At 44.3% G+C, this 25,251-nt stretch overlaps 1 protein-coding gene across 1 annotated transcript in view; it reads right to left on the reverse strand.

The window, feature by feature from the left end:
- Positions 1-25,251, reverse strand: part of LOC138246302 (transmembrane channel-like protein 7) — a 322,663-nt gene that overhangs the window by 280,763 nt on the left and 16,649 nt on the right. Inside the window, exons 2-3 of the mRNA XM_069200782.1 lie at positions 6,239-6,452; positions 2,066-2,214 (exon numbers count right to left, since the gene is read on the reverse strand). Of these exons, the coding sequence (XP_069056883.1) occupies positions 2,066-2,214; positions 6,239-6,452 (363 nt within the window). The remainder of the gene's footprint in view (positions 1-2,065; positions 2,215-6,238; positions 6,453-25,251) is intronic.

Genomic DNA, 25,251 nt, shown 5'->3' on the forward strand with positions numbered 1-25,251 from the left:
TATTGTTTATAGTAGTAAGCATCTGAAGCTTAGGCTTGGTACTTTAGAAGGCGGTATGCTACTCAGGACTGGTATGTAAGTAATTAGTATACTATGTATGGCTAGAATTTCAGCAGCTGGTATAGATTTCAGTCCTAATATTTTAGCCAATGGGTTAGCATATTGTGCAGGGTTTGTATTGTTTCAGTTAACATACAGTACATGGTTGGTATTTTCACAGCTGTTCTAATATTCAGTCCTGGTACTGTAGTGGCAGGCATTTTATCAAATGATATACTGCTATGAGTTTTGGTCTTTGGTATATTGTTTAATACTGGGTATTTCTGTAACTGGAACACTAGTCAGTACAATTGTTGGGTGTTTTTCAATATTCCATGTTCTGTTTTAAGAGCTGGTAAACCCTCCACAGTTGTGCATTTCCAAACGTCGTTATTTCTTTCCTGACATGAACTTAATGATGATGATACTTTTTGAGCTGTTATTCTAGCCATTTCCACACTGTTCAAACTTCACAGGTCGTTGCCAATCAGGGCCTATAATATTCAGAGCAGGTGTGTTAGCTCTGGTATACTGCTTGGTGCTAGTATTTTAGAAGTTGACATACTAAGTGACATGGCACACACTCCTGCAGCCCTTCTGTTGTGAAGGTGGTCTCATTCTCCTTAAGGGTCCACATTACCAATAGACACTGACAGTATACAAGTGCCTAAAGCCATTAAATCTGTCAATCAGGACATTGCGAACAAGTAAGAACAAATGGGACACCTATCACTGAGCAGCTATTGTGATGGTGACAGGAACCTGATAGGAGCCTCAACATATTTTTCAAAGGGGCTCCATTATCTTACATTATGCAACTGGGCGCGCTTCTCTTTTACCAACAGAATTCACCGGCTGGATTTGTTTCACATTAGCATCCCTGTTGTGGAGGAAAATCAGCTGGTGGCTTGTTCCAATATTTAGGGTTTTCTTTTAGAAATTGGAGGATGTTCAATGTCCTCCAAACTTTAAATTACTCTATTCTGGTTGTCAATGTATATGTTGTTTGGTCTAGTCACTTCTTCCTTGACCATAACTTTGACTCTCTATCTTCTCTTGTCTGTCTTGGATTGCTCTGTTCTACAACCACACCCTATGTGTACTCCATCATCCCAACTACTCCTCCCATTCATTGTACCCCGACAACATACCTTCAATATTCCCAACAACCTACTTTTGACATATAGCACAACATACTTTCACTGTTTCTCACATGTCTCCATTATTCCCTTGCAACGTACATTTTGATGTTTTCTACAATATACCTTCAGTATGTATCTCCAGATGTTCCCCAACTGTACCTCCAATGTTTCCCACAGCATATGTCTAGTGTTCGCACACCATAGCCTCAGTGTGTCCCACAATATATTTTCAATGCTTCCCACATTTTACCTCTATTGTTCCCCACAAAATATCTCCATTGTTCCCCACAACATATCATCAGTGTTATCAACAACATACCTCCAGGGTTACCCACACATACCTCCAATGTTCTCCAAAATATATCTTCAATGTTCACAAGAAGATATCTCCAATGTTCACAACAACATAATTGATTGATAGATTCTGCCATTTATCAAGAGCTACAATTACCCAAAATAGTGTCCTGTGTGACTTCAAGAAAAAATGGCCACAAAATCCCAAGAAAAGAAAGCAGAGCTCACAGGCTTAAAAACTAAATGTTAAGTACCTTCCTAAAGTGGAGCACGTCAGGGATTCAGCATAAAGATAGATGTAGACCATTCCATGGCCAGGAAGCCTACCCAGAAAAGGATCTGTCACCAAGCCGAACAAGTTTATATTTTTGCTGTACCAAAAGGTTGGCTTCTGACGAAGATGATGTGCAGGATAGTATTGCCAAAACTGAGACTGTAAACAGACAGGCTCAGTACCATAGAATGCTCTGTGTACCTTCAGTATTTCCAACAACATACCTCCAATACCTCACAGATCATGGCTTCAATTATACTCACAACATACCTCCAATGTTGCCCACAACACACCTCCAAAGTGTCCTATTACATACCTCCAATGTTCCGAAGTGGGGTCCTCCAGATCTCCATGTACAAAAGCGCTTCCCAGGCTCTGCTCTGGAAATGCCTCAGGGACTTTTGCTTGCTCTCCACCCATGACTTCCAGTGGCTTGATGTCCACGTCCTGCCTTCCTGCCTCTTTCTGAAAAAAACACACAAGAAATTTACTTTCTTCAACCTACTGACAACATGTGTTATGGATGAAGGGAAGACCAGCAGCTTTAAAGCTGGCCCCTGGATTTAAGTCAAACTAAGTCCACAGAAGAAACATATGACTTCAACCAATCACAACTTGCAAAGAAAATGCCTACACCTTTAAGTCAACCAACCAAAGGAGAGGAGAGCAGCACCTGTGCGTGTTCATCATCCATCCATAGAGGAAAGTGCAACATCAGAACCTGTCATTCTACCAACAGACAGAAGCAGCAGCACATACAAAGGGCCCTGTTTTTCAACAATGTGTTACATAAATGAGAAGCATGCACGCCTGTCTTGCAACTGTCTTACAGCGTCAATCAAACGACCACATGCCTGTCAATCAAACGACCACAGGACAAAGAGCAAGCAGCCAGTCAAGTCATTCAAACAGAAGGAGACAGAGGAGCATCACTTATACATGAATTTTCAAATCACTGTAGAAGAGTGGAGCAACACCTGAATCTGTTCTTCAGCAAACTGTAGATCTAAAGAGAAGAACTTCAATTTGTCTTCAAACCACCTACAAAACAAGAATCAGTACCTGCACAACTCCTTTAACTACAGGACAAACCAAGTAGCACCTCTTCATAATGAGTTATTGCATTTGCTACCCACCTACACATGAAGGTCAGAGAAAGAAATCGTATCAGTACCCACTAAGCGTCTCTTCCATTTGTGGTTGATATAATGTGTATCAATGAAACAGTAATAACAGCATATGTGATCAAAACCTACAGATTGCACTTCAACAAAGCAATCAACAAAGCAAGCAACTATCAAAGGGTGATGAGGAAATCATGGCAAATGATAGGGAATGAGAATCATGCATTTTAGGACTAATAGAACAGGTACATCAAATAATGAATGTTCTAAAATGACTATACAATATATACAAAATATAATAGTATCTGTCTCTTGTAACATCAAAGAGGTGGCCAAACAGTTCAGTAACTGCATAGTGCAAATTTACTGTTGGATGAAGAATAAGGGCCTCATTTACAAGCCCCTTGCACCACCATAGCCTAATTTCTTTTACGTTACTGCGGCGCTAACAGTCCTCCACACAGCGCCGCATTTACAAACTGGCACAATGGTACCATTGCGCTGTTTGTAAAGCCTTGCACCACATTATACCTGCCCCAGGTATAATGTATGCAAGGTAGGCATTCCCCCGCTAAAAAGGGCCGCAGAAATGGAGCAGTAAAATCCACACGATTTCACTCTGCCATCACAGTGTCATTTTTCGCCACATGCTCGGGGTAGGGGTAAAGGGACACTTGTAAGTGAGGCCCTAAGTGTCTTAAGTTGAATTCGGATAAGACTGAGGTGATCCTATTTGGTAATCACACATTCTTTTGGAATATCTCTTGGTGGCCTTAAAGCCTCGGTCCACTTCCATCTCCAGTACAAAAAGTTTCAATTTTCCGAGTCATCTTCATTGATAAGCTCTGTTTCTCTGACCAAATTAATTAGGTCACATCCTCTTGTTTCTTTTTGCTAAGAACTTTAAAAAAGATTTCACCCTTCATCCCCTCAGAGCTCCAGAAAATGGTTGTCGGTGCATTAGCCATCTTAAAGATACACTATTGCAAAGCACTTTATATTGGCATTCAGCAGTGGCGGTTTCCCCACATGGGCGCTGGGGCTCCGCCCCCTTTATTCTGTTCTGCAAAACAGATTTTTCTTTACTGAAGAAAAAAAAATTAAATCTACTTTATCAGTTCTGAATCAAAAGGTGTGCTTTAGTGCAGTGCTTAAAATAACTCACTGTGAGTCGAACACTCATCTAGCAGGCTTCTCTTGCACCTTCGCAGCTGTCTCAGTGAGGCATGCATCAAATACCATTTGCCGGGCTGATAAGTTCAAAGCCCTGTAGGCTGTGAGGTCCTCAGCTCGGCAAAATCATTGCCTCCTGTGCTAAGCTCCACCCTCTGATGACATGAGTGGAAAGTTTGTCCTTGGGCGTTTCTGACTGAAGCCCTGCAGCTCTAGGGGAATCGTGTCCATCAGGCACTGAAGCAAAGCCACCCCGCCCTTTTCCTGTTTGTCACAGGGTGCCTGGATCATCAAGTCTTACTAACTCCTCCCCACCCTGTGACCAGTTGTGAGGGGGTGGGGTTAGAGGCCGAAGGCAGCAAGCTGAGCCCTGAAATCTGCGCAGTTTGCGAGTTTTGAAGACAAACTGTTGAGGTTCCTGTGTCACTGCACGTCGATGAGAGGAGGTGCACTGAACAGTTCAGAGAGATAAAAGGGTAATACAGATTTATTTTGCACATCAAGCGAGCCCCAAAGCAGAATGACTTCATCTTTTTATTTATTCCCTGGCACTGGTTATTTTCACCAGAAAAGTGTGAATATGGGGCTAGTTATCCCCACGATCTTGCTGAATACAAAGCAGCTAGTCCAGCACGGCTCAGAATTTCCAGACGGGCTCATGCGACTCCTCGTCAGGGGTAGTAAGCACTATACAAATACAATTTATTATCTTGCTGTGTTGATTGTCAGTAGACTGGATGCTCTGGCACAATTATATCAGCAGCGTCTGGCATGTACTTTCAGTTTGGAGCGCCCATATATGCACATTCCATTATATGCTGAGTATTTTCTCCTCTCCCATGGTCGTGTATGCTGGCATTTATTTCCTGTTTCCACCATTCTGCCAGTGGAATACATTTCAATAATTAGAAAAAAACACCATCCCATAAGAGAAGGGTTATAATTGTCCGAGTGCCGCCAAAATGACCTGGAAACCTTTTGACTGCTGTATCTTTATGCTTGTCTCAAAGTCAATATATGTGGGCCTGTCAAGCTTTTCTTTTGCAGTTTAAAAGATTAATGGCATTGCCCTAGATGAAATGTTCAATGGCTGTGTGTGTGTGTGTTCTAATTACATGATTTGTAATTATTTCACCACATTGCTTTAAAGAGCCAATTAGATGAACTGGGCTAAACAAGTCACATATGCGTGCAAAATGTTGTTTCCTTTGGGAATAATTTTAAAAGGGCTAGCTATATTACAGTTTTTTTGTCCTGTTGATCTGTCTGACCCATGGAAGATGTCATAAAAGTACCCAGCACCAAGCACGTGCAGGGAGGCCTGGACAGGACTATTCTGGTACCACTGGTGCTGACTAAAATCAACAATTTAAATAACAAAAAAAACAACAAAAAAGAAGTCAAAGATGCTTGGTGCTGGGTACTTTTATGATTTGCGCAAACTTTACAGCCTGCATGCATCTTTAGCTTATGTTTACTCATGCTTGATAACTAATGGAAAATTGATGGCTTCATTTTACGCCCCACCATTTTCAAACCTTAGCAGCTGCCACTGGCATTCAGAAACGTTTGTTGAATAAACTCCAGGCTCTCTAAAGCATGTCTGCTCATGAAAATCCCGAAATTCAGCCCGGTCTCACAAACCATCATTAACGTTCATTGGCTTCCAGTATGCAAGGGGGTTAAGTTTAAAGCTCTCTGCCTGGTTGACAAAGCACTGTACAAAGGAGGCCTGACAATTTCCAAAAGATTTTTCACTGGCACTTTCCTCAGTGCACCCTGTGGTCTTGTTCAGCTAAGAAGGTGGATACCCCAATAATCTTCAGGGCTCGATGGGGACAATAGGAGTTTTTCCTACTCAGTCTGCAAATTGTGGAACTTATTGCCCTTTCAACTCAGAGCTCAGCCTAATTTGCTACTGTTCAGGAAACAACTTAAAACCTGACTCTTCCCGTCTGTTCTTGCGTAATAGGTTTCTGTTTTGATGGCTCCCTTTCTAGACGTTAGCGCCAAGATGCCTTTCGGCAGTTCTGCGCTCTACAAGTCTTTTTATTTACTTACTAACTCATGATTTAAGTGAGATTTGTGTTTTCTGTTACTACGTACAATCTAGAAGCTTCATACAAACTATATGCCACACAAAATGGTGCCCTACTCATAAGTGCAGCTGTAAGTTGGAAAGATGACCTTACCGGATCCTCCGCTTCGATGCAATGGGAAGGGCAAGCTCTTTCAGTGGTCGGTCGCTCTCCAGCAGCTCAGTCACCAACTCCTGAAGATGGATATCCTTCTCTTTGCTGTCCCTGGGCATTGATACTTCTGCTCCCCGGGACCTTTTTCTGATTCCCCTGATGTCCCGTGATGCAATTACGAGTTCCTGAGGAGGGTGTTCCTGCCATGACACAACTGTAGTGTGCAAATAGGGATTGAAGAGTTAGTACTAGGAAGATCCCTTCTAAGGAATGACTATGTCGTTGTTGTGCCCTTTCCTGTGCAATAACGAAATCTAATAGTCATATAGAGGAAAACCTAAGTAGCCACAACCAGGGACAACATTGCAGCATAGAAATATTGGACAGCAATTGTGTTATTTACTTTTTACACAACTTAAGCAATGTGAGCCCAAAAAGATTTATAGCACATACCACCATGTTTTCTCTCTCAGCCTCTAAACTACATTACACTGTTAAAATATTGCCATATTAAGTCGGCAAAAATAGATAAAGTGGGTTGTTAAAAGATTATAATAACTTTAGATGACATTAGGGAGTTTACCCTCAACATCAGAACGATATTATCGCAACGCAAGCAACTATCTTTAGTCATATTTTAGTTTACAAAACTGCAGTAGACATGAGATACACACGTAGTTTGTATGTAACAAAAATGAATTTGTGTAATATACATAAAACAGGCTCACAACCTTCTTTTATACAAGAGAAAATAGTATTCATATAAGCATCATAACAGGTTGTGATGGGCAGCACTATTATGTAAAAAGCATTTGCAATGCAATGGGTCTCACGTTTGCTTGAGTTAGAGCTATTTGCGTTGCAAATTGCTAACTGGACTTTTCTTACCCCACAAACTGAAAATAAAAAGTAAAACAGTTGACATAAGCAAGCCAAATCAAAGCGTCGTCGAGAGAGTGAAGGAGACCCACAAAAGGAAAAAAAAGTTTGCTTGTATTCAAAGTTATTGGTAAAAGTGCAATTCTCCATGTAACAGGGTCGATGGCCAAGGTGGTAACAAAACCGCCCGAGAAGGGACAAAAACGTAAAGCAGTTACCAGCGAAAAAAAAGGATTTTTGAAAGGCAAGCACATGAACAAGTGATAGTGATGGGCGTGCAGTGGGCGTGGTTAAAAGCCAAGATACATACCAACAGTCAGAAAAGCAGCGCTTGCACGCTGCTGTGCTCAACCTAAAAAGCAGGCACGTTATCCTGTCCTCAAGAAACAGTGACCAGTTAGCCTCAAATTCAGCTAGAACTCCTCTTACTTTATACAAAGTTGTCTCTAAGTCCACTTCTTACCTAAATATAATCCCAATTAAAATCTTATTTGCAGATAAAAATGTCTTAACAAAGGGTTTTGGGGATTTAGAGAAAGATTGTATTTGTTTGTCTAATGTAATTTTATGGAGCCCAGGGACTGATTTCCAGCAATCAACAAGACTTTACCTCCTCCACCCCAACGGACTGACGCCCATCAAATTTAAAAAATGATCATGAGCCCCGCGGTGAGCATTGTACCTTGAAGGAAACCGCCATGATGGTGGTTCCCTTTCGGCAACAGAACCAGAAAGAACACATTTGGTGGCGATTATTTTTTCTCTCTAACAGAGCAGAGCAATTGAATGATGACACGGAAGGTACATGTAATCGAAACAGATCTTTCTGCACATTCCAGAAAGAAAAAGAGCTCTCATTAGTGCCACACTTCACTGGCACTCTCATACACAAGATTGACACGCCTATAGTCAATAGACATCGAAGAAACAAGGAAGAATCATGAAATCTGTTTCAGTGTCTATCCTCTTTGAGGCATGTTGTAGTCCCAATTAATTGGCACTCGCTCAGCCATCAAATTATGCAGGTTATGAAACCTCTGACATGTTTAAAAAAACCACCCCTATTTTGTGGCATGTGACTACTTCAGCACTCATCCATCGAGCATCTATCTCTCTTTTATTTGCGTTTTTGAAGGATCTCAGACGTTGTGTTTAGCCACTCAAGTGGTAATGTATTCAAAATTTGCCACACAGCCTCAGCACTAGCAAAAGTAGTCAGTCATGGTTAGTGTTTACCAATTCTTGATTACCCTTGTGAATTTGGAGGTGCTAGCTAAGGTTACTGTTGTATATAGAAGTAGGGCAGGTCTTGCTTCTCCTTTGATCCATCACAGGAACTCTTGGCTGGATGGAAGGACTTTTAGACAGCACCACTAGATAGCCTCTTGGGTCCAACTCCAATCCATGCATAGCTTAACTTGAATCGAGTTAAACCTCAGAAGCGCTCTCTATAATATAAGGTCACCCATGAAAGAGCATGTAACTGATTACAGATGCCAAAAATAAACCCCATCTTTTGTCAATAAAGCAAAACAATTAATCCATAATTTATTTTGTTGTTCTTTTCAGAATTCTTTCACAAAATTTGCCCTACATTTCCCTTCTCTTCTCTACTGATTACAAGGCAGGTGTATAAACTAACATTAGTTACATATAGAAGTCTATCCTCCGTCTAATGAAAAAATAACCAGCAATAACCAGCAAATATTTTTTTGAAAAGCTTTGCCCTCAAGCAATTGAACATGTAATGCTAAAATCCATACATTAATTTGCTACATTTATGCACCTTTTCTTAATGCAATAGAATGGAAGCTATCAAACGTGATAAAATATAAACCTACAGATAAGAACCATTGAGCAGGTCCCAGATTCTTCTTCTGTGAGTATACAAGAAGATACTGATAGAAAAGATGCAAGTATCACCAGCAAAAGCTGCCTTTGCTACTTTCTGGAATATTTACTTCAATGTGCCACCTTCAGAACGATGGTACACTCACTAGAATTCTTCAGATGAAACACAAGATAACAAGATAGAGGCTCTTTAAATTATGTGTGTTAGTGTGCAATAATTCTATAGCTTTCGTGGTCTTCAAACAGGCACAAAACGAAAATAGCACTTGATTTAAAAAAAATTAACAGTATACGTTAAGGCACATATGGACATTTACTTTTTCATAGTATATAAGCAAGCATTAAAGCACATATTGTAGGAAAGTACCATCTTGCCTGGCATGTTACCCCCATTTTTACTGTATGCATGTTTGTTTTTGCCTATGTGTCACTGGGATCCTGCTAGTCAGGACCCCAGTGCTCATAAAGTATGCCCTGTATGTGTTCCCTGTGTGGTGCCTAATCGTATCACTGAGGCTCTGCTAACCAGAACCTCAGTGTTTATGCTCTCTCTGCTTTTAAAATTGTCACTGCAGGCTAGTGACTATTTTTACCAATTCTGATTGGCACACTGGAACACCCTTATAATTCCCTAATATATGGTACCTAGGTACCTAGGGTATTGGGGTTTCAGGAGATCCCTATGGGCTGCAGCATTACTTTTGCCACCCATAGGGAGCTCAGACAAATTTTACACAGGACTGCCACTGAAGCCTGCGTGAAATAACGTCCACGTTATTTCACAGCAATTTTACACTGCACTTAAGTAACTTATAAGTCACCTATATGTCTAACCCTCACTTGGTGAAGGTTAGGTGCAAAGTTACTTAGTGTATGGGCACCCTGGTACTAGCCAAGGTGCCCCCACATTGTCCAGGGCAAATTCCCCGGACTTTGTGAGTGCGGGACACCATTACACGGGTGCACTATATATAGGTCAATACCTATATGTAACATCACAATGGTAACTCCGAACATGGCCATGAACATGTCTAGGATCATGGAATTGTCACCTCAATACCATTCTGGTATTGGGGGACAATTCCATGCATCCCCGGGTCTCCAGCATAGAGCCTGGGTACTGCCAAACTAACTTTCCGGGGTCTCCTCTGCAGCTACCGCTGCTGCCAACCCCTCAGACAGGTTTCTGCCCCCCTGGGGCCTGGGCAGCCTGGTCCCAGGAAGGCAGAACAAAGGATTTCCTCTGAGAGAGGGTGTTATACCCTCTCCCTTTGGAAATAGGTGTGAAGGGCCTGCAGGAGTAGCCTCTCCTGGCCTCTGGAAATGCTTTGGTGGGCACAGATGGTGCCCTCCTTGCATAAGCCAGTCTACACCGGTTCAGGGATCCCCCCAGCCCTGCTCTGGCACGAAACTGGACAAAGGAAAGGGGAGTGACCACTCCCCTGACCAGCACCTCCCAGGAGAGGTGCCCAGAGCTCCTCCAGTGTGTCCCAGACCTCTGCCATCTTGGATGCAGAGGTGTGAGGGCACAATGGACAGCTCTGAGTGGCCAGTGCCAGCAGGTGATGTCAGAGACCTCTCCTGATAGGTGCTTACCTTTCTTTGTAGCCAATCCTCCTCTGTGGGCTATTTAGGGTCTCTCCTGTGGGTATCTCACCAGATAACGAATGCAAGAGCTCACCAGAGTTCCTCTGCACTTCCCACTTCGACTTCTGCCAAGGATCGACCGCTGACTGCTCCAGGACGCCTGCATAACCACAACAAAGTAGCAAGAAGACAACCAGCAACATTGTAGCACCTCATCCTGCCGGCTTTCTCGACTGTTTCCTGGTGGTGCATGCTCTGAGGGCTGTCTGCCTTCACCCTGCACTGGAAGCCAAGAAGAAGAATCTCCTGTGGGTCGACAGAATCTTCCCCCTGCTAACGCAGGCACCAGACTTCTGCATCACCGGTCCTCTGGGTCCCCTCTCATCCTGACGAGCGTGGTCCCTGGAACACAGGAGCTGGGTCCAATCGTCTTCGACAGTCCAGTGGCCCTTCTGTCCAAATTTGGTGGAGGTAAGTCCTTGCCTCCCCACGTGAGACAGTAATCCTGTGTACTGCGTGAACTGCAGCTGCTAGGGCTTCTGTGCACTTTTACAAGACTTTCATTGTGCACAGCCCAGCCCAGGTCCCCAGAACTCTGCCAAGCATTGCCCAACTCTCTGAGTTGGACTCTGACGTGTGGGACCCTCTTTTGTTGCTCTGAGTCGACCGTCGTCCTCAGCTCTTCTAAGTGTCTGTTCAGGTGCTTCTGCTTGTGCTGCCTGCTTCTGCGTGGGCTCTTTGTGTTGCTGAGCACCCCCCCTCTGTCTCCTCCTCCAAGGGGCGACCTCCTGGTCCTTCTTGCGCCCTAGCAGCACCCATAATCGTTAACTACGACTCTTGCAGCTAGCAAGGCTTGTTTGCAGTCTTTTTGCGTGGAAACAACTCTGCGTCCTCCAACACGTCATGGAGCATCTTCTGACCAAAGGAGAAGTTCGTGGCACCTTCCGTTGTTGCAGAATCTTTGGCTTCTTCCACCCGGAGGCAGCCCTTTTGCACCTTCATTCGGGGTTTAGTGGGCTCCTGCCCCCCCAGGACACTTGCGTGACTCTTGGACTTTGTCCCCTTCCTTTACAGGTCCTCAGGTCCAGGAAACCATCTTCTGTGTTTTGCAGTCAGTTGTTGTCCTTGCAGAATCCCGTATCTCAACTCTACTGTCTTTCTGGGGTAGTAGGGTAACTTTACTCCTACTTTTCAGGGTCTTGGGGCAGGGTATCTTGGACACCCTTAGTGTTTTCTTACACTCCCATCGACCATCTACACACTACACTAAGCCTGGGGTCCATTCGTGGTTCGCATTCCACTTTTGGAGTATATGGTTGTGTTGCCCCTATTCTATTGTGTTCTACAGTGTTTGCAAAACTTTTCTGTTACTTACCTGATTAGGTTTGTGTGTGTATATTTTGTGTATTTTACTTACCTCCTAAGGGAGTATATCCTCTGAGATACTTTTGGCATATTGTCACTAAAATAAAGTACCTTTATTTTTTGTAACTCTGAGTATTGTGTTTTCTTATGATATAGTGCTAAGTGATATAAGTGGTATAGTAGGAGCTTTGCAAGTCTCCTAGTTCAGCCTAAGCTGCTCTGCTATAGCTACCTCTATCAGCCTAAACTGCTAGAACACCTCTAATCTACTAATAAGGCATAACTGGACCTGGCACAAGGTGTAAGTACCACAAGTTACCCACTATAAGCCAGGCCAGCCTCCTACACATATACAAGTGAATGTTCATTGTCACACTTTAAGGAGCTGGTCTTTGACATAAACCTCTCCTTGAAGTGCAATACAACCAACCCTGGACATTCCAAGGAGACACAGTGATACCTGTGAGATTGGATCTGGAGCAAGGGGGAGCCCCTAACCAATGAGACCAGGAGTTGGAGGACATCAGAGCAATCAAGAGCAGTCCTCGGCACCCTTGGAGAGGTGAGAAGGCAGAGCACTGATACACTGACGGCCTGCTCCCAACCAACAAATGCAGGTCCAACATGGCGGGCAATGATTTGGAAGTGAGGGGGCAGAGAGATAATCTATCAGTGAGTCATGGGGAGGAGATTTCATCCAAGGACTTAAATCCACTAGCATCCCTCAGAGTCTGGATGATGACTTTCAGATGACCGAAGGTTTGACTATCTTGATGCCCTTCTGACACCCAATGACCTCCTTAGCTCAGTGGCTACATCAGCAACACTTTATACAGACACCTGCCTGGCTCAGGTGATTCGAAAAAGTGAAATGCCCCAGCCCCCATAGTCGACAAAGGCTCGTTGTAACGTTATCACTTGGAGCTCAAGTTTCCACAAACTGACCCTATAAAGAACTATATAACTGTGGTTGCACCTACAAATCAACAGAGCTAAGCTATTTTAGTAAATGTACAGAAATAATTTGAGTGAAATAACAGAAAAGGTGGACATGAACAAGCAATGACAATTCTAATATTCTCTATCACTTGATTTACTTGAGACCCACCATTCACAAACCCCCACTCAGAGACTCCACATGACCAATTGGCAGTCTACATTAGGGCCATAATCGGCCCGTTTGCAACTATGCAAATCGTCCCTTTTGCAACTAGAAAAATGCTTTTTGGGATGTACAAAAACCAAATTGTAATTTAGTAACTTGTTACCGAATCGCAATTTGAGTTTTGCAATTTGGTATTAGGAAGGTGAGTGTTCAGGGAGCCTCTTCCTAATACCAAATCTGAATGTATGTATGATTGTTTTGTGACCGTGAATGCGGTCGCAAAACAATCGCAGTTAGCACCAATTTCAAATTGGTGTTAATCCATTCACAAAAGGGAAGGGGTCCACAAGGGACCCTTTCCCTCTTGTTAATTCATGCGAAAACATTTTTTAAGAGCAGACGAGGTCCCTCGGACCACTGCCTACTCTTAAAAATAAAACTGAAACGTTTCATTTTTTCCTTTTTAAACGCACCCTGTTTTCCTTTAAGGATTGTTTTATTTAAAAGCAATCACAGACATGGTGGTCTGCTGCCCCAGCAGGCCACCATCCCCGGGATTTTTGCGATTCCCAGTGGGTCGTAAATTGAGGTAGGTATATTTGCATACCACCAGGAATTGCCAAAAAGAAACTTAATGGGGTTTCTCACATTAGGAATTGCGATTTCCTAATTGGGATTCACATGGAATCCGAATTAGGAAATCGTAATTCTAAATGTTCATACATGTAGCCCTTATTGTCCACTAGGAAAGGTAAAATGGAGCACAACCCACAGGAAAGATTGTGTCGGGAGCTTACATCACTGACCACTTGTACATTTGAGAACCTCCAGAGGCACATGTGCAGCTAATATAGTCTAGACACTGCCACACGTAATAAATGGCCAATAACCACACATCAAGGCAGGTACTCTTTACTGTGACTGGATGAAGACAGAATAGACAAAGTAAAATACTAAGCCACCACACGTCACACTGGAGATCAGAATGAATAACTTGGCTCCGCTGTGAGTGCTTCACAGAATACACTGTTGGATATGTCTACTAAGATACGTTCCCCTTGGGTGAACAGCACAAACTTCCAATTTCATTTTGACTAAAGAGAGAACAGTGTTGATGAACTGGAACCTCTTTTGGAAATTTGCCTTTTTGGAGCAAGAGATCTGGCAGATTCGCCTTAAACTAATATACCTATAGGATAGATTGAGAAGGGTTAACAGTCGCTTTCCTGGTATCCCTGAAAGAATGAAAAAGAATGATACTAAGAGTTCCTGACTACATTTCTGTTTCACCTTCTTGGACTACAATTGTTTCTAGCCCTGTAATTTCCAAGAGCCCACCACATAAAACCCTGCACTCAAACCTAATTTACCTTACCCCAATATTGTATGTTTCCTCTATCATCAACAATTCTGACAAACCATTATGGAGGCAAAGAAGCATAGTAGGTACACTTTTGATGGACATTCAATACATGATTCAGTGGAATTTTCATTTGAGACTAATCTGAAATGGAAGACATTTCTGGCCTTAGGAACAAGACTCTGATAAAAAAAGACTTCTAATAAGGACTTTTAGATCTGGCGATAGTGCTCATCATGGAAGATAACAATATCATGAAATTCAGCCATTGGAAATGGATGCTCATGTGCCACTTGGGTGGGACAAAATAGGCCACCTTCCTTCTACACCTCACCACTGCCACAGAAAACATTGTAATACCTGCAGACACTTGGACCGAGAAATCTTGCATAGAGTGATTGAGATTTGTGGAGCATGGCAGAGACTTCTGTAGATCTCCACTGAAGACCAACACAGGCCATCCTACGAACGAACCAATGTTGTGAACATGCTAACTGAAAGGTTTTACTGCATTTGTGGTTCTAATGTTTATACTAGGGAAACTGACTGAAGTGTAAACTGAGAAGAGAGGGGAAGAAGGCAATGTGTTGAACGTGAGATGACAACCCTTTTACAGTACCTTTGACATGATACAGCACAATTCATCTGTCTCATGATTCACATTGACAGGAATCTCCCTCCCATAACTCCTTTAACTACAGAAAAGAAAATGTTTGAACGAACAAGCAGTATATCACAGTGGCAAGAAAAAATTAGAATGGCAGATACCCCAGGGTCGCTAAGTCCCCCAAATACTTTTAATTTTGGTTTCTTTAAGTAAGATGTCCCCTTGATCTTAAATCTACACAACGTACTTCTGAAGTGTTGGTGGATCCTGAATCGAGGTAGAGCTCACCAGTTTTAATGCTTAGGTACTCATACTTACCTGTTAAGGACATGATCCAATTACGCACTGTAAAAGGTTACAAGCAACCCTTTATTACATAAACCAGTAGTAGGTTGCAATACACAGCTTACCTCTGTATGGATTTACACTTGGCATGGTTTTTCTTACCATATTTTCGTGTCCCTTACCATTCTTTGGGCACTGTTTTTGCAGATATGTAATATCACCAAGGTGATGCAAATCCAACCAAGGATATTGATCTACACTGACATGGCCTTCATTCCACTGGCTCAACATCTACTCCTTATAATTGAATTACGTCTCCTACAACCTTACTCAACCTGAAGGTAAGCTAGGTCTTACTACGATTTCCACAAACTGACACACTCAACTGAACTTCATATTTTTACATTTTTAGCGCATTTTTCATTATCAAGAAGTACATGATCCTACACAACCTACATACAGAACAAGTGTATATTTTGCTATTTCTAAAAAATCAACAAATTGAAATGAAATTGCATGGCATTCGTTCTTGGAGGCACACAGGACCGGCTTTAGGATACAACTGCACTGGTCGCAGCCCTAGATGGGGAGCGCTGACCTCATTGGGGGTTGCTGCATTTAACAATAACCTACAATTTAAAATTACCTGCTGCAGAGTTCATTGTGCATCCAGCTTTCAAGCAGCAATAAGAGTATCAAGAAAACTATTGTGATTAATGTTCCTGCTAAGGAGAGAGATAGGAGTTTTGTCTTTTGGCAGTTTTGACTTGCAATAAAGTAGTACAGAGGGTTAATATGCCTGTTGCAAAGAACAGCCTGTATTTTATGGGGATAGCTGAGTAGATTAGTAGAGACAGCCTTTACCTGTGTTTTACAACAAATGAAAGTAAGTGACAGAGGGGCAATGAGGAGATGAGGGGCACTTTTGCCGAGTAGTAGGGAGGGAATCAGAGGAGGAGGTCATTGATGGGGAGCACAAAAAACATTGTCGTACTGGGTGCCATCAGTGCTAAACCCTGCCATGGAAGCAGCTATATCAATCAAAACCTAAACACTCAATCATTCCTCTAACCCTTCAAAGTCTCAGTTATAGCCATCCTGTGTAAGAAAAGCCTTTCAATTAAAATGCTAAAAACATTTCAGAAACAACAACGTCAGTAGATAATTTCTACGTTAATATTTTAGGTGAAGTATTGATAGTTGGCCAAATAAATCCACATAAATCTGTACGTGCATGTTCTTTACAACCATGAGTATCCGCATGATTGAATTTGGCCAAACTTCGACAATTCTAGGAAGGCAGTTCTAACTTAGCTTTGGACTCAGTCCTGGATAGAACTGGATAGCATCTTCTCTGACAGGGCATTTCTGATTGACGTCCTACAGGATACGTCCTCGTAAATGCATGGCATCAACCACTTTCGATTGATTAACAGTATACTTTCCTTTCTTGTGTTCATAGTTCAGTCTCGAGAATTTGCTACTTTCTGTTAGGTTGAACACTTTCTAGAATCCTTTCATGTGACATCATGGAGAGTGGCATATCGGACTATGTTACAATGGGCCACATGTACGTACAATTTTGCACATCGCAATCGGCGAATCGGGCTGTTTGCGACGTGAAAATGCACTGTCCCATGTACCAAACCATTTTTGTGATTCGGGAAACATTTTACCGAATCGCAAAATGGGATTGCGACTCGCAATTAGGAAGGGGAGTTCCCTTCCTAATTGCGATTCGCAGTCCGATGTATGATTGTTTTGTGACCGCGAATGCGGTCGCAAAACAATTGCAGTTAGCACCAGTGTGAAAACGGGCTGCATTTTAAAAAAACCTGCTTTATTTAAAAGCAGTTACCGACATGATGGTCTGCTGTCTCCAGCAGGCCACCATCCCTGTGAGGGCCGCCATTCCCAAGGGGGTCACAAATTGCGACCTCCCTCCTGAATACTCATGAGGTAGGCATTTGCGACCCCCTTGCAAGTCGCAAATAGTATCTTTGACACTATACAACATTCAGTTTTGTGACTCACAAATTGCGAGTCGCAAAACCAAAGGTTGGCACATGTAGCCCTTAATTCCTAGTTCTAGAAATTGGCATGGTTTCTACCCCAATAAAAGTTTAACACATAAATTGAAAACATACATGATGGAGAACAAAGGGTCCTCCGTTTCATTCCAGCACTCTGAGCAGCTGGTAAAGCCACTTAGAGGAGGGCATCAATGAGAGGCAGTGTTAGTAAAACACATCATTCAAAAACAACAATACGGATGATAGTAAAAGAGGGTGGATGGGAGCATTTTAAATTAAAATATTGCTTGACTGAACCTTTTAGGGGTAAGCAATTTTAGAGGCATTCCCAGGCTATGGCATCTATTCGAACAATCTATGAAATTAGCTCTGATGCGCAAGTTCTCTGACAGGCCAGAAATCCCTTCTCGTGGCGGGGATTAATGGCTACCTCACTCGCAGTGACCAAGGTCTGTATCCTTTGGCACTGGCTATCCAGAATGCCACCAACACAAGGAATGGTTAGCAAAACTCTTCCAATTATCTTCATATGAAAGACATTGTTATAGACTATAGGACCCTTTCTTCATCTAAAATATGGCCCTCTTTATTGAACGGTAGATAAAACTCCAATGAATATTACATAGTTCATTTGTTGTATCATCTTAGGAATGGTACATTTTAGCATTTTCACCCAGAATCTGATTAAGAATCATTTGTAAAAAGAATCCTAGTTCTTTTATCAAAGTATTGCCACCTTTCTGGGGTCTTGATAAATTCTGATTATAAGACTGAAATCATGGCCTCACTGTAAACAGCATAGGGCACAAGGTCCCCAGTACCCATGAGCTCATATAATCTCCCCGAGAGCTGGCTTTGATAATAGGCCCGTGTATGGTTAACTATCCTTCTCGATTCGAATCTATTTCTTAGAGCCAATTGTATGCTTTTTAGGTCGAGCGTTAGCGTTCGGCCTGCTGTATACTTTTAAGTATAATATAGAGTGAGTTCCAGCATTCTCATTTGTTAGTTGCAGTGTCCTTCAAAAATCCTTGCTTGCTAGTGGTCAGTTCTGCCTCTTTGTCCTGCCTTTTTTCACTTTGGGAGCAGCACAAAGTACTGTGTAATTACGCTATGTCCTGTTCATCTCTTCTGTAAGGGACTTTTTTTTGGCTTTTGCCTGTTTCACTAAAACAGTGAGGGTGCTTGTTCAGTTACTCCTCCCCACCAGCTCCCTCTGTAAACATAAACCAACAGCAGAGGGGGGCTTTTCCAGGGCAAACTCACCCTTGCTCTCTTCCTTTTGTTATTTTCAGTCTGTGTGGCAATCAGTAATTTACAACGCTATGAGCTCTAACTCGATCAAACACAAGACTATTGCATTCCAAATGCTTGTTTTTTTTAGCTCCACAGCTTTTAAAGTTTAGAGCGTTTGATTCGGCCAGATAGCAGCTGTGTGTTATTTTAAACTCACTTCCTCCTCCCCGCCTCCCGTCAGCGCTGACACGGCCCTGGGCCTACTCCCACCTCCATGCGGTGGTGTCGGCCCCGGAGGGGAACTGCAGCCTCAGACCACGAGAGATCGACCGGCCAAAGGTGCAAACAGAGACGCAGGCCTCAGAGCTGCGGCGGGCAGGAGCTGGGTTCGCTGCCGCCTTTGTCTGACTTTAAGAAGCTACGGGAGGCGCAACACGGTCTCCGGTATCGATTAAAGGTTAGTTATTTTCCCGGCCCCCACGTGTCTATAGTTCTTGCGTTGTCGTTACGATCTGTGATTTCCTCTTCCCCACCAAATCTCAGAATGCAAAAGCTAGACTGGATGAGCTGCAAACTTAAGAATTCGGGGGCTTCAAGTCCCAGCGCCCAGACCGAATGTGCCTACTTCTTCCCCACTGTCCCTATTCTTCTCTGAACCCCATAGAATTTTACTCTTCCACAGCCTCCGCCGTTTTGTTTCGTCTTTAATGTCTGTGAGTAGCCTATCGAGTCCACGTTATGTCTTTTGATTTTGGTACTTTCAGTCATGTTTATCCCATTATACGTGTCACAGTGCATGTACCACAATACAAAGTAAATACGTGGACTATATAAATTACTACCACATGAAAATGGGTGAAAACAGAGTCCGGATGACACCAAGCACTAAACTGAAAAGACAAATAAAATCCCTTTAATGTCGCCGGCTTCAAGTTTTTGCTTGTCTGTAGTAGTTCGTATGTTAGGAAACAATGTCGCGCGACACCGCCTTATTGTGACTGGTACTTTCATGTCTCAAAGATTGCAGTCATTTCAGACCACGCTGTGGGTTGGTTGCCTTTTTCTGTGCACTTGAGTGCTGGTTGGTTTGCTTGCAGCGTGAGGATCTGGATTTTGTAAAGATAAATTGAACTTTTGATTTCCAAGCGCACCAACTCTACTTGTTTACTTCACTTAACCTCATGGGCCTGCCATTAGGCATACACTTTTTTATTATGTGTACAGTTTATTTACTTTTATTAGTGGATGCAATTTGGGCTTGATAAAGCCTTAAGTATATTCTGGTAATAAGCTATAACTGAACCTTGTGAGTTAATTATTTGTGGATTGAATCAACTGGACTAGCGCATGAATAGAACAGGAGTACGGAATTCCAGAGAAGTGCCTTTTATCACAATTACAGAAGTGTGACTGGGGAAGAAGGTCTGCATGACCGACGTTTTACACACCCACCTCCTTTGTCCAGTACTTCATTTGAAGATTGAGAGTCCCACTGAATTTGACAGTAGATTCTTCTGCCTGTTTTTTTTTTATCATTGAGAGAATCCGAGGGCTCACTTAAGGAACATCAGTGTTGATTAATATAAACTACTCTAGTTCACACAAGTTATGGAGATCGCTTCTAGGAAGATGAAGCCCACCCAGAGTGCTTTAAAAGAAGGGGAAAGCCTTCAGTGGTTTCTTGAAGGTGTCCTTTGTTGATACTTATAAGGCGTTGGTGGGCACTTTAAAGTCATTGGACCTTCCTGGATCCTTAATTCCACACTCCCACTTCCTGCGCAACAGTGGAATTTGGGCTCTAGTTACTGAGTAATGTTAGTGGGGCACAGATATGAGGGCCGGTATTTATGAATCTTATAGCTGAGCTACTCTTTAAAAAGATTTGCATTAGGCACATCAGTTCAGATATGTTTTGTTCAGCAACATGTTGACAATGGGTGCCTTAATTACTATGGGAGATGGGTTATATTTTATGGTTTCCCAGGGCAATAAGGTTGACGTTTTCTGTGCCTGTTGCAATTGTCAGGAATATTGGTAAAGGTCAAAGCAGTGTGTGCTGGTTGTAAGACGAGATGTAACAGTTGTGCAAATCCTCTGGCATCTGTCTTCAATGGAATACATGCCATAATGCATTTACATTGTTGAAATGGGTGCCAGGGTTTCTAATCAACAAGCCCATTAGGTGGGCCTACTAATCTCTGCATCCACCATAGCTCCAGGATTCCAACATTTCATTTGGCGTGCTTACACCCAAGGTGACGAGGGGCTGTTGGACTGCAGTGAATGAACAGTTTGTGTCGTACAACTAAATAGCACCAAGCACTTTCCAGCCCACAGCAGTAGGTACCGGGAAGAGTAAATGGAGCTGCTGCTCAGGTATGTTGCCACAGATCTGCACCACCTTGCTTTACTCCATTAAGTTCAGTAGTCCCATTCACACTGGATTCGTTCCATGTGAAATGATCAGTGCTGAGCTAAACTGTAGTGAACCTGAGTTTAATAAAAATAATAATAACATGAATAATACTACTATAATAGTGAAAAGAAAAAAAAACACAGCACGATCTCACTGGGGTTTACATAACACGATCGTGCTGTGTTTTTTTTTTCATTTGTGTGGCAAGAAAAGTCCGGTTAGGAGTTTACAAAGCTAACAGCTCTAACTTGAGCAAATAAGAGACCAGTTGCATTGAAAATGCTTGTTTTTATTATGTTAGCCTGTGTAGGAAACTGGCCTGGTGTGTGGTTATCACCTTATACCAGGTCCAGGTATCCCCTATTAGTGAAGTGTAGGCAGTGTCTAGGAAGCCAGGGCTCTCTAGAGGCAGCTTTGGATGAGCAGCCCGGACTTATCTAGGAAACATGCGAAGCTTATGCAATACCACTATAGTCACACAGCGCTTACACACATGAAAGAACCACACATTGTTACAAAAATAAAGGTACTTTATTATAGTAACACAAATACTAGAACACTGAATAGGCAATAACCCAACTGGAGGTATGCAAACACACTATTATATACACATTAGCAATCAGTAAAAAGCATAGAAAGCAGTAGGCATTAGTAAAAGCAATAGCAAATAGAGAGGGCCCTAGGTGAGGGCCAAACCTTAAAAAAGTGGAACGTGAAAGGCAATCCCCCACCCAAGGAAGTGGAATCACTAGAAGAGGGCTGGAGGAACTAGGAACCCCAAGAGGTGAGTACCAGAGTGACCCCCAGTGACCAGGTGAACAGAGGTAAGTACCTGATTTTCCCCAAAGTCAACAGGAGGACTTTGGAAAAGGATTATGCAAGACCCAGGCAAGACTGGAAGAACCCAAAGGCGGATCCTGACAGAAGAGGACCTGCAAATGAAGGGGGCCAGGTCCAATTTGTGATGGAGTGTCCAGCTGTGGATGCAGGACCAGGTTGATCATGGACAAAGAAGGTCAGCAGTGCAGCACAGGAGCTGAAGAGGAGCCCCAGAAATAATGCAAGTGATGTCCCACTTCAACATTGAGATGTAGTGAGTCAGTGGAGCTGGAAAACCACCAGAAAGCCTTGGCAAATGTGAGAGTTGGAAAAGAAGGCTTGCAAGGCTGAAGAAGACCAGCAAGGTCCAGGAGACTTGACCCCAGGAGGGGAGTCCAGGGTGACCCTCAGCAGTTTGGAAAGTCACACGCAGAGGAAGCAGCCCCCACAGACAACCCACTGGCAGCAGGCATAGGAGTCACAGTGAGGCTCACTCAGCACACCTGAAGTGGAGTCCCATGTCACTGGAGCAGCAAGCAGGAGCTTTGCAGGAGGGAGTGCTAGATGATGGGGCTACATGAAGCCTGAAGATCCCTTGGAGGAGGAACAAACAATCCTTAGTAACTGAAAGAGTCATGGTGCAAAGGGTGCTGTCCTGCAAGGAAAAGCAAGGGCTTACCGCCTCACAAGTTGGACAGCTGGTAGAGAGAACCAAGGGGACCACTCCAGACTACCACCTGTGATGCAGGATCCATGCAGTTCCAGAGGAGAGCAGATCCACACAGTCAGTCATTACAGTTGGTGCCTGCAGATGCAGGGGAGTGACTCCTTTACTCCAAGGGAGATTCCTTCCTACTTCATGTGCAGGCTGAAGACTTGTCACCCTCAGGGAATGCACAGGTAGGGAAATGTTGCAGGTTCTGGAAGGAGACAAAGAAACAATGTTGCAGAGCTGCGTCATTGCTGTAGTTGCAGATTGTCAGTTCCTGGAGGGTCCAGTTGCAGTCCAAGTGGTCTGAAGACAAAGTTAACGATGCAGAGGAATCCTGCCGGAATCTTGCATGTTGAATTTAAGGACCCACTCAATAGGGACACCCTAAATAGACCAGGAAGGGGGATTGGTCACCTAGCAGGGTGACCACCTATCAGAAGGGGGCTGTGATGTCACCTGCCTTGCCTGGCAACTCAGATGCACCCATGGGCCTCTGCCCACCTTGGACTCAAGATGGCAGAATCAAGTGGCCACCTGCAGGAGCTCTGGGCACCACCCCTGGGGTGGTGATGGACAGGAGAGTTGTCACTCTGCTTTCCATTGTCCAATTTCGTCCCAGAGCAGGGACTGGGGGTCCCTGGACTGGCTCAAACCCATTTTATGCAAGGAGGGCACCAAATGTGTCCTTCAAAGCATACCGGTGGCTTGGGGAGACTACCCCTCCTAAAGCCATGTAACACCTATTTCCAAGGGAGACGGTGTTGCCTCCCTCTCCCACAGGAAATCCTCTATTCTGCCTTCCTTTGCCTGAGCTGGTCAAGGAGCAGGAGGGCAGAAAGCTGTCTGAGGGGTGGTGGCAGCAGCGCGGGCTGCCCAGAAAACCCCAGAAGACTAGTAGGAGCAATGCTGGGGGTCCTCTAAGGAGCCCCCAGAGTGCATGAAATCATACAACCAATACTGGCAACAGTATTGGGTATGATTCTGACATGTTTGATACCAAACATGGCCAGGTTCGAAGTTACCTTTATATAGCTGTGTAGGAAAGTACCATCTTGCCTGGCATGTTACCCCCATATTTCACCGTATATATGTTGTTTTAGTGTATGTGTCACTGGGACCCTGCCAGCCAGGGCCCCAGTGCTCATAAGTGTGCCCTGTATGTGTTCCCTGTGTGATGACTAACTGTCTCACAGAGTCTCTGCTAACCAGAACCTCAGTGGTTATGCTCTCTCTGCTTTCCAAATAGTCACTAACAGGCTAGTGACCAATTTCACCAATTCACATTGGCATACTGGAACACCCTTATAATTCCCTAGTATATGGTACTGAGGTACCCAGGGTATTGGGGTTCCAGGAGATCCCTATGGGCTGCAGCATTTCTTTTGTCACCCATAGGGAGCTCTGACAATTCTTACACAGGCCTGCCACTGCAGCCTGAGTGAAATAACGTCCATGTTATTTCACAGCCATTTACCACTGCACTTAAGTAACTTATAAGTCACCTATATGTCTAACCTTCACCTGGTGAAGGTTGGGTGCAAAGATACTTAGGGGGTCATTCCGACCCTGCAGGGCCGTGAACGACGGAAAGCACCGCCAACAGGCTGGTGGTGCTTTCCTGCCCATTCTGACCGGGCGGTAAAGCCGCGGTCAGAAAAGGGATTCCGGCGGTTTCCCGCCGGAATACCCCTGGCTGGGCTGAACCTCCATGGCGGCGCTGCAAGCAGCGCCGCCATGGGGATTCCGACCCCCTTCCCGCCACCCTGTTTCTGGCGTTTTTTACCGCCAGGAACAGGATGGCGGGAACGGGTGTCGTGGGGCCCCCTCACAGGGCCCCAGCATGATTTTCACTGTCTGCCTAGCAGACAGTGAAAATCGCGACGGGTGCAACTGCACCCGTCGCACCCCTGCAACACCGCCGGCTCCATTCGGAGCCGGCCTCTGTGTTGCAGGGCCTTTCCCGCTGGGCCGGCGGACGCTCCTTTGGCGGGCGCCCGCCGGCCCAGCGGGAAAGCCAGAATGGCCTCCGCGGTCTTTTAACCGCGGAGCGGCCAAGTGGCGGCGTAAGTTTGGCGGGCGGCAACCGCCGCCCGCCAAACTTGGAATGACCCCCTTAGTGTGTGGGCACCCTGGCACTAGCCAAGGTGCCCCCACATCGTTCAGGGAAAATTCCCCGGACTTTGTGAGAGCGGGGACACCATTTCATGCGTGCACTATACATAGGTCACTACCTATGTATAGCGTCACAATGGTAACTCCGAACATGGCCATGTAACATGTCTAAAATTATGGAATTGTCACCCCAATGCCATTCTGGCATTGGGGAGACAATTCCATGATCCCCCGAGTCTCTAGCACAGACCCGGGTACTGCCAAACTGCCTTTCCCGGGATTTCACTGCAGCTGCTGCTGCTGCCAACCCCCCAGACAGGTTTCTGCCCTCCTGGGGTCCAGCCAGGCCTGGCCCAGGAAGGCAGAACATAGGACTTCCTCAGAGAGAGGGTGTTACATCCTCTCCTTTTGAAAAAGGTGTCAGGGCTGGGGAGGAGTAGCCTCCCCCAGCCTCTGGAAATGCTTTGATGGGCACAGATGGTGCCCATCTCTGCATACGCCAGTCTACACCGGTTTAGGGATCCCCCAGCCCTGCTCTGGCGCGAAACTGGACAAAGGAAAGGGGAGTGAACACTCCCCTGACCTGCAACTCCCAGGGGAGGTGCCCAGAGCTCCTCCAGCGTGCCCCAGACCTCTGCCATCTTGG

This window comes from Pleurodeles waltl, chromosome 7 (assembly GCF_031143425.1).
Source record: "Pleurodeles waltl isolate 20211129_DDA chromosome 7, aPleWal1.hap1.20221129, whole genome shotgun sequence".
In the NCBI taxonomy this organism is placed as follows: Eukaryota; Metazoa; Chordata; class Amphibia; order Caudata; family Salamandridae; genus Pleurodeles; species Pleurodeles waltl.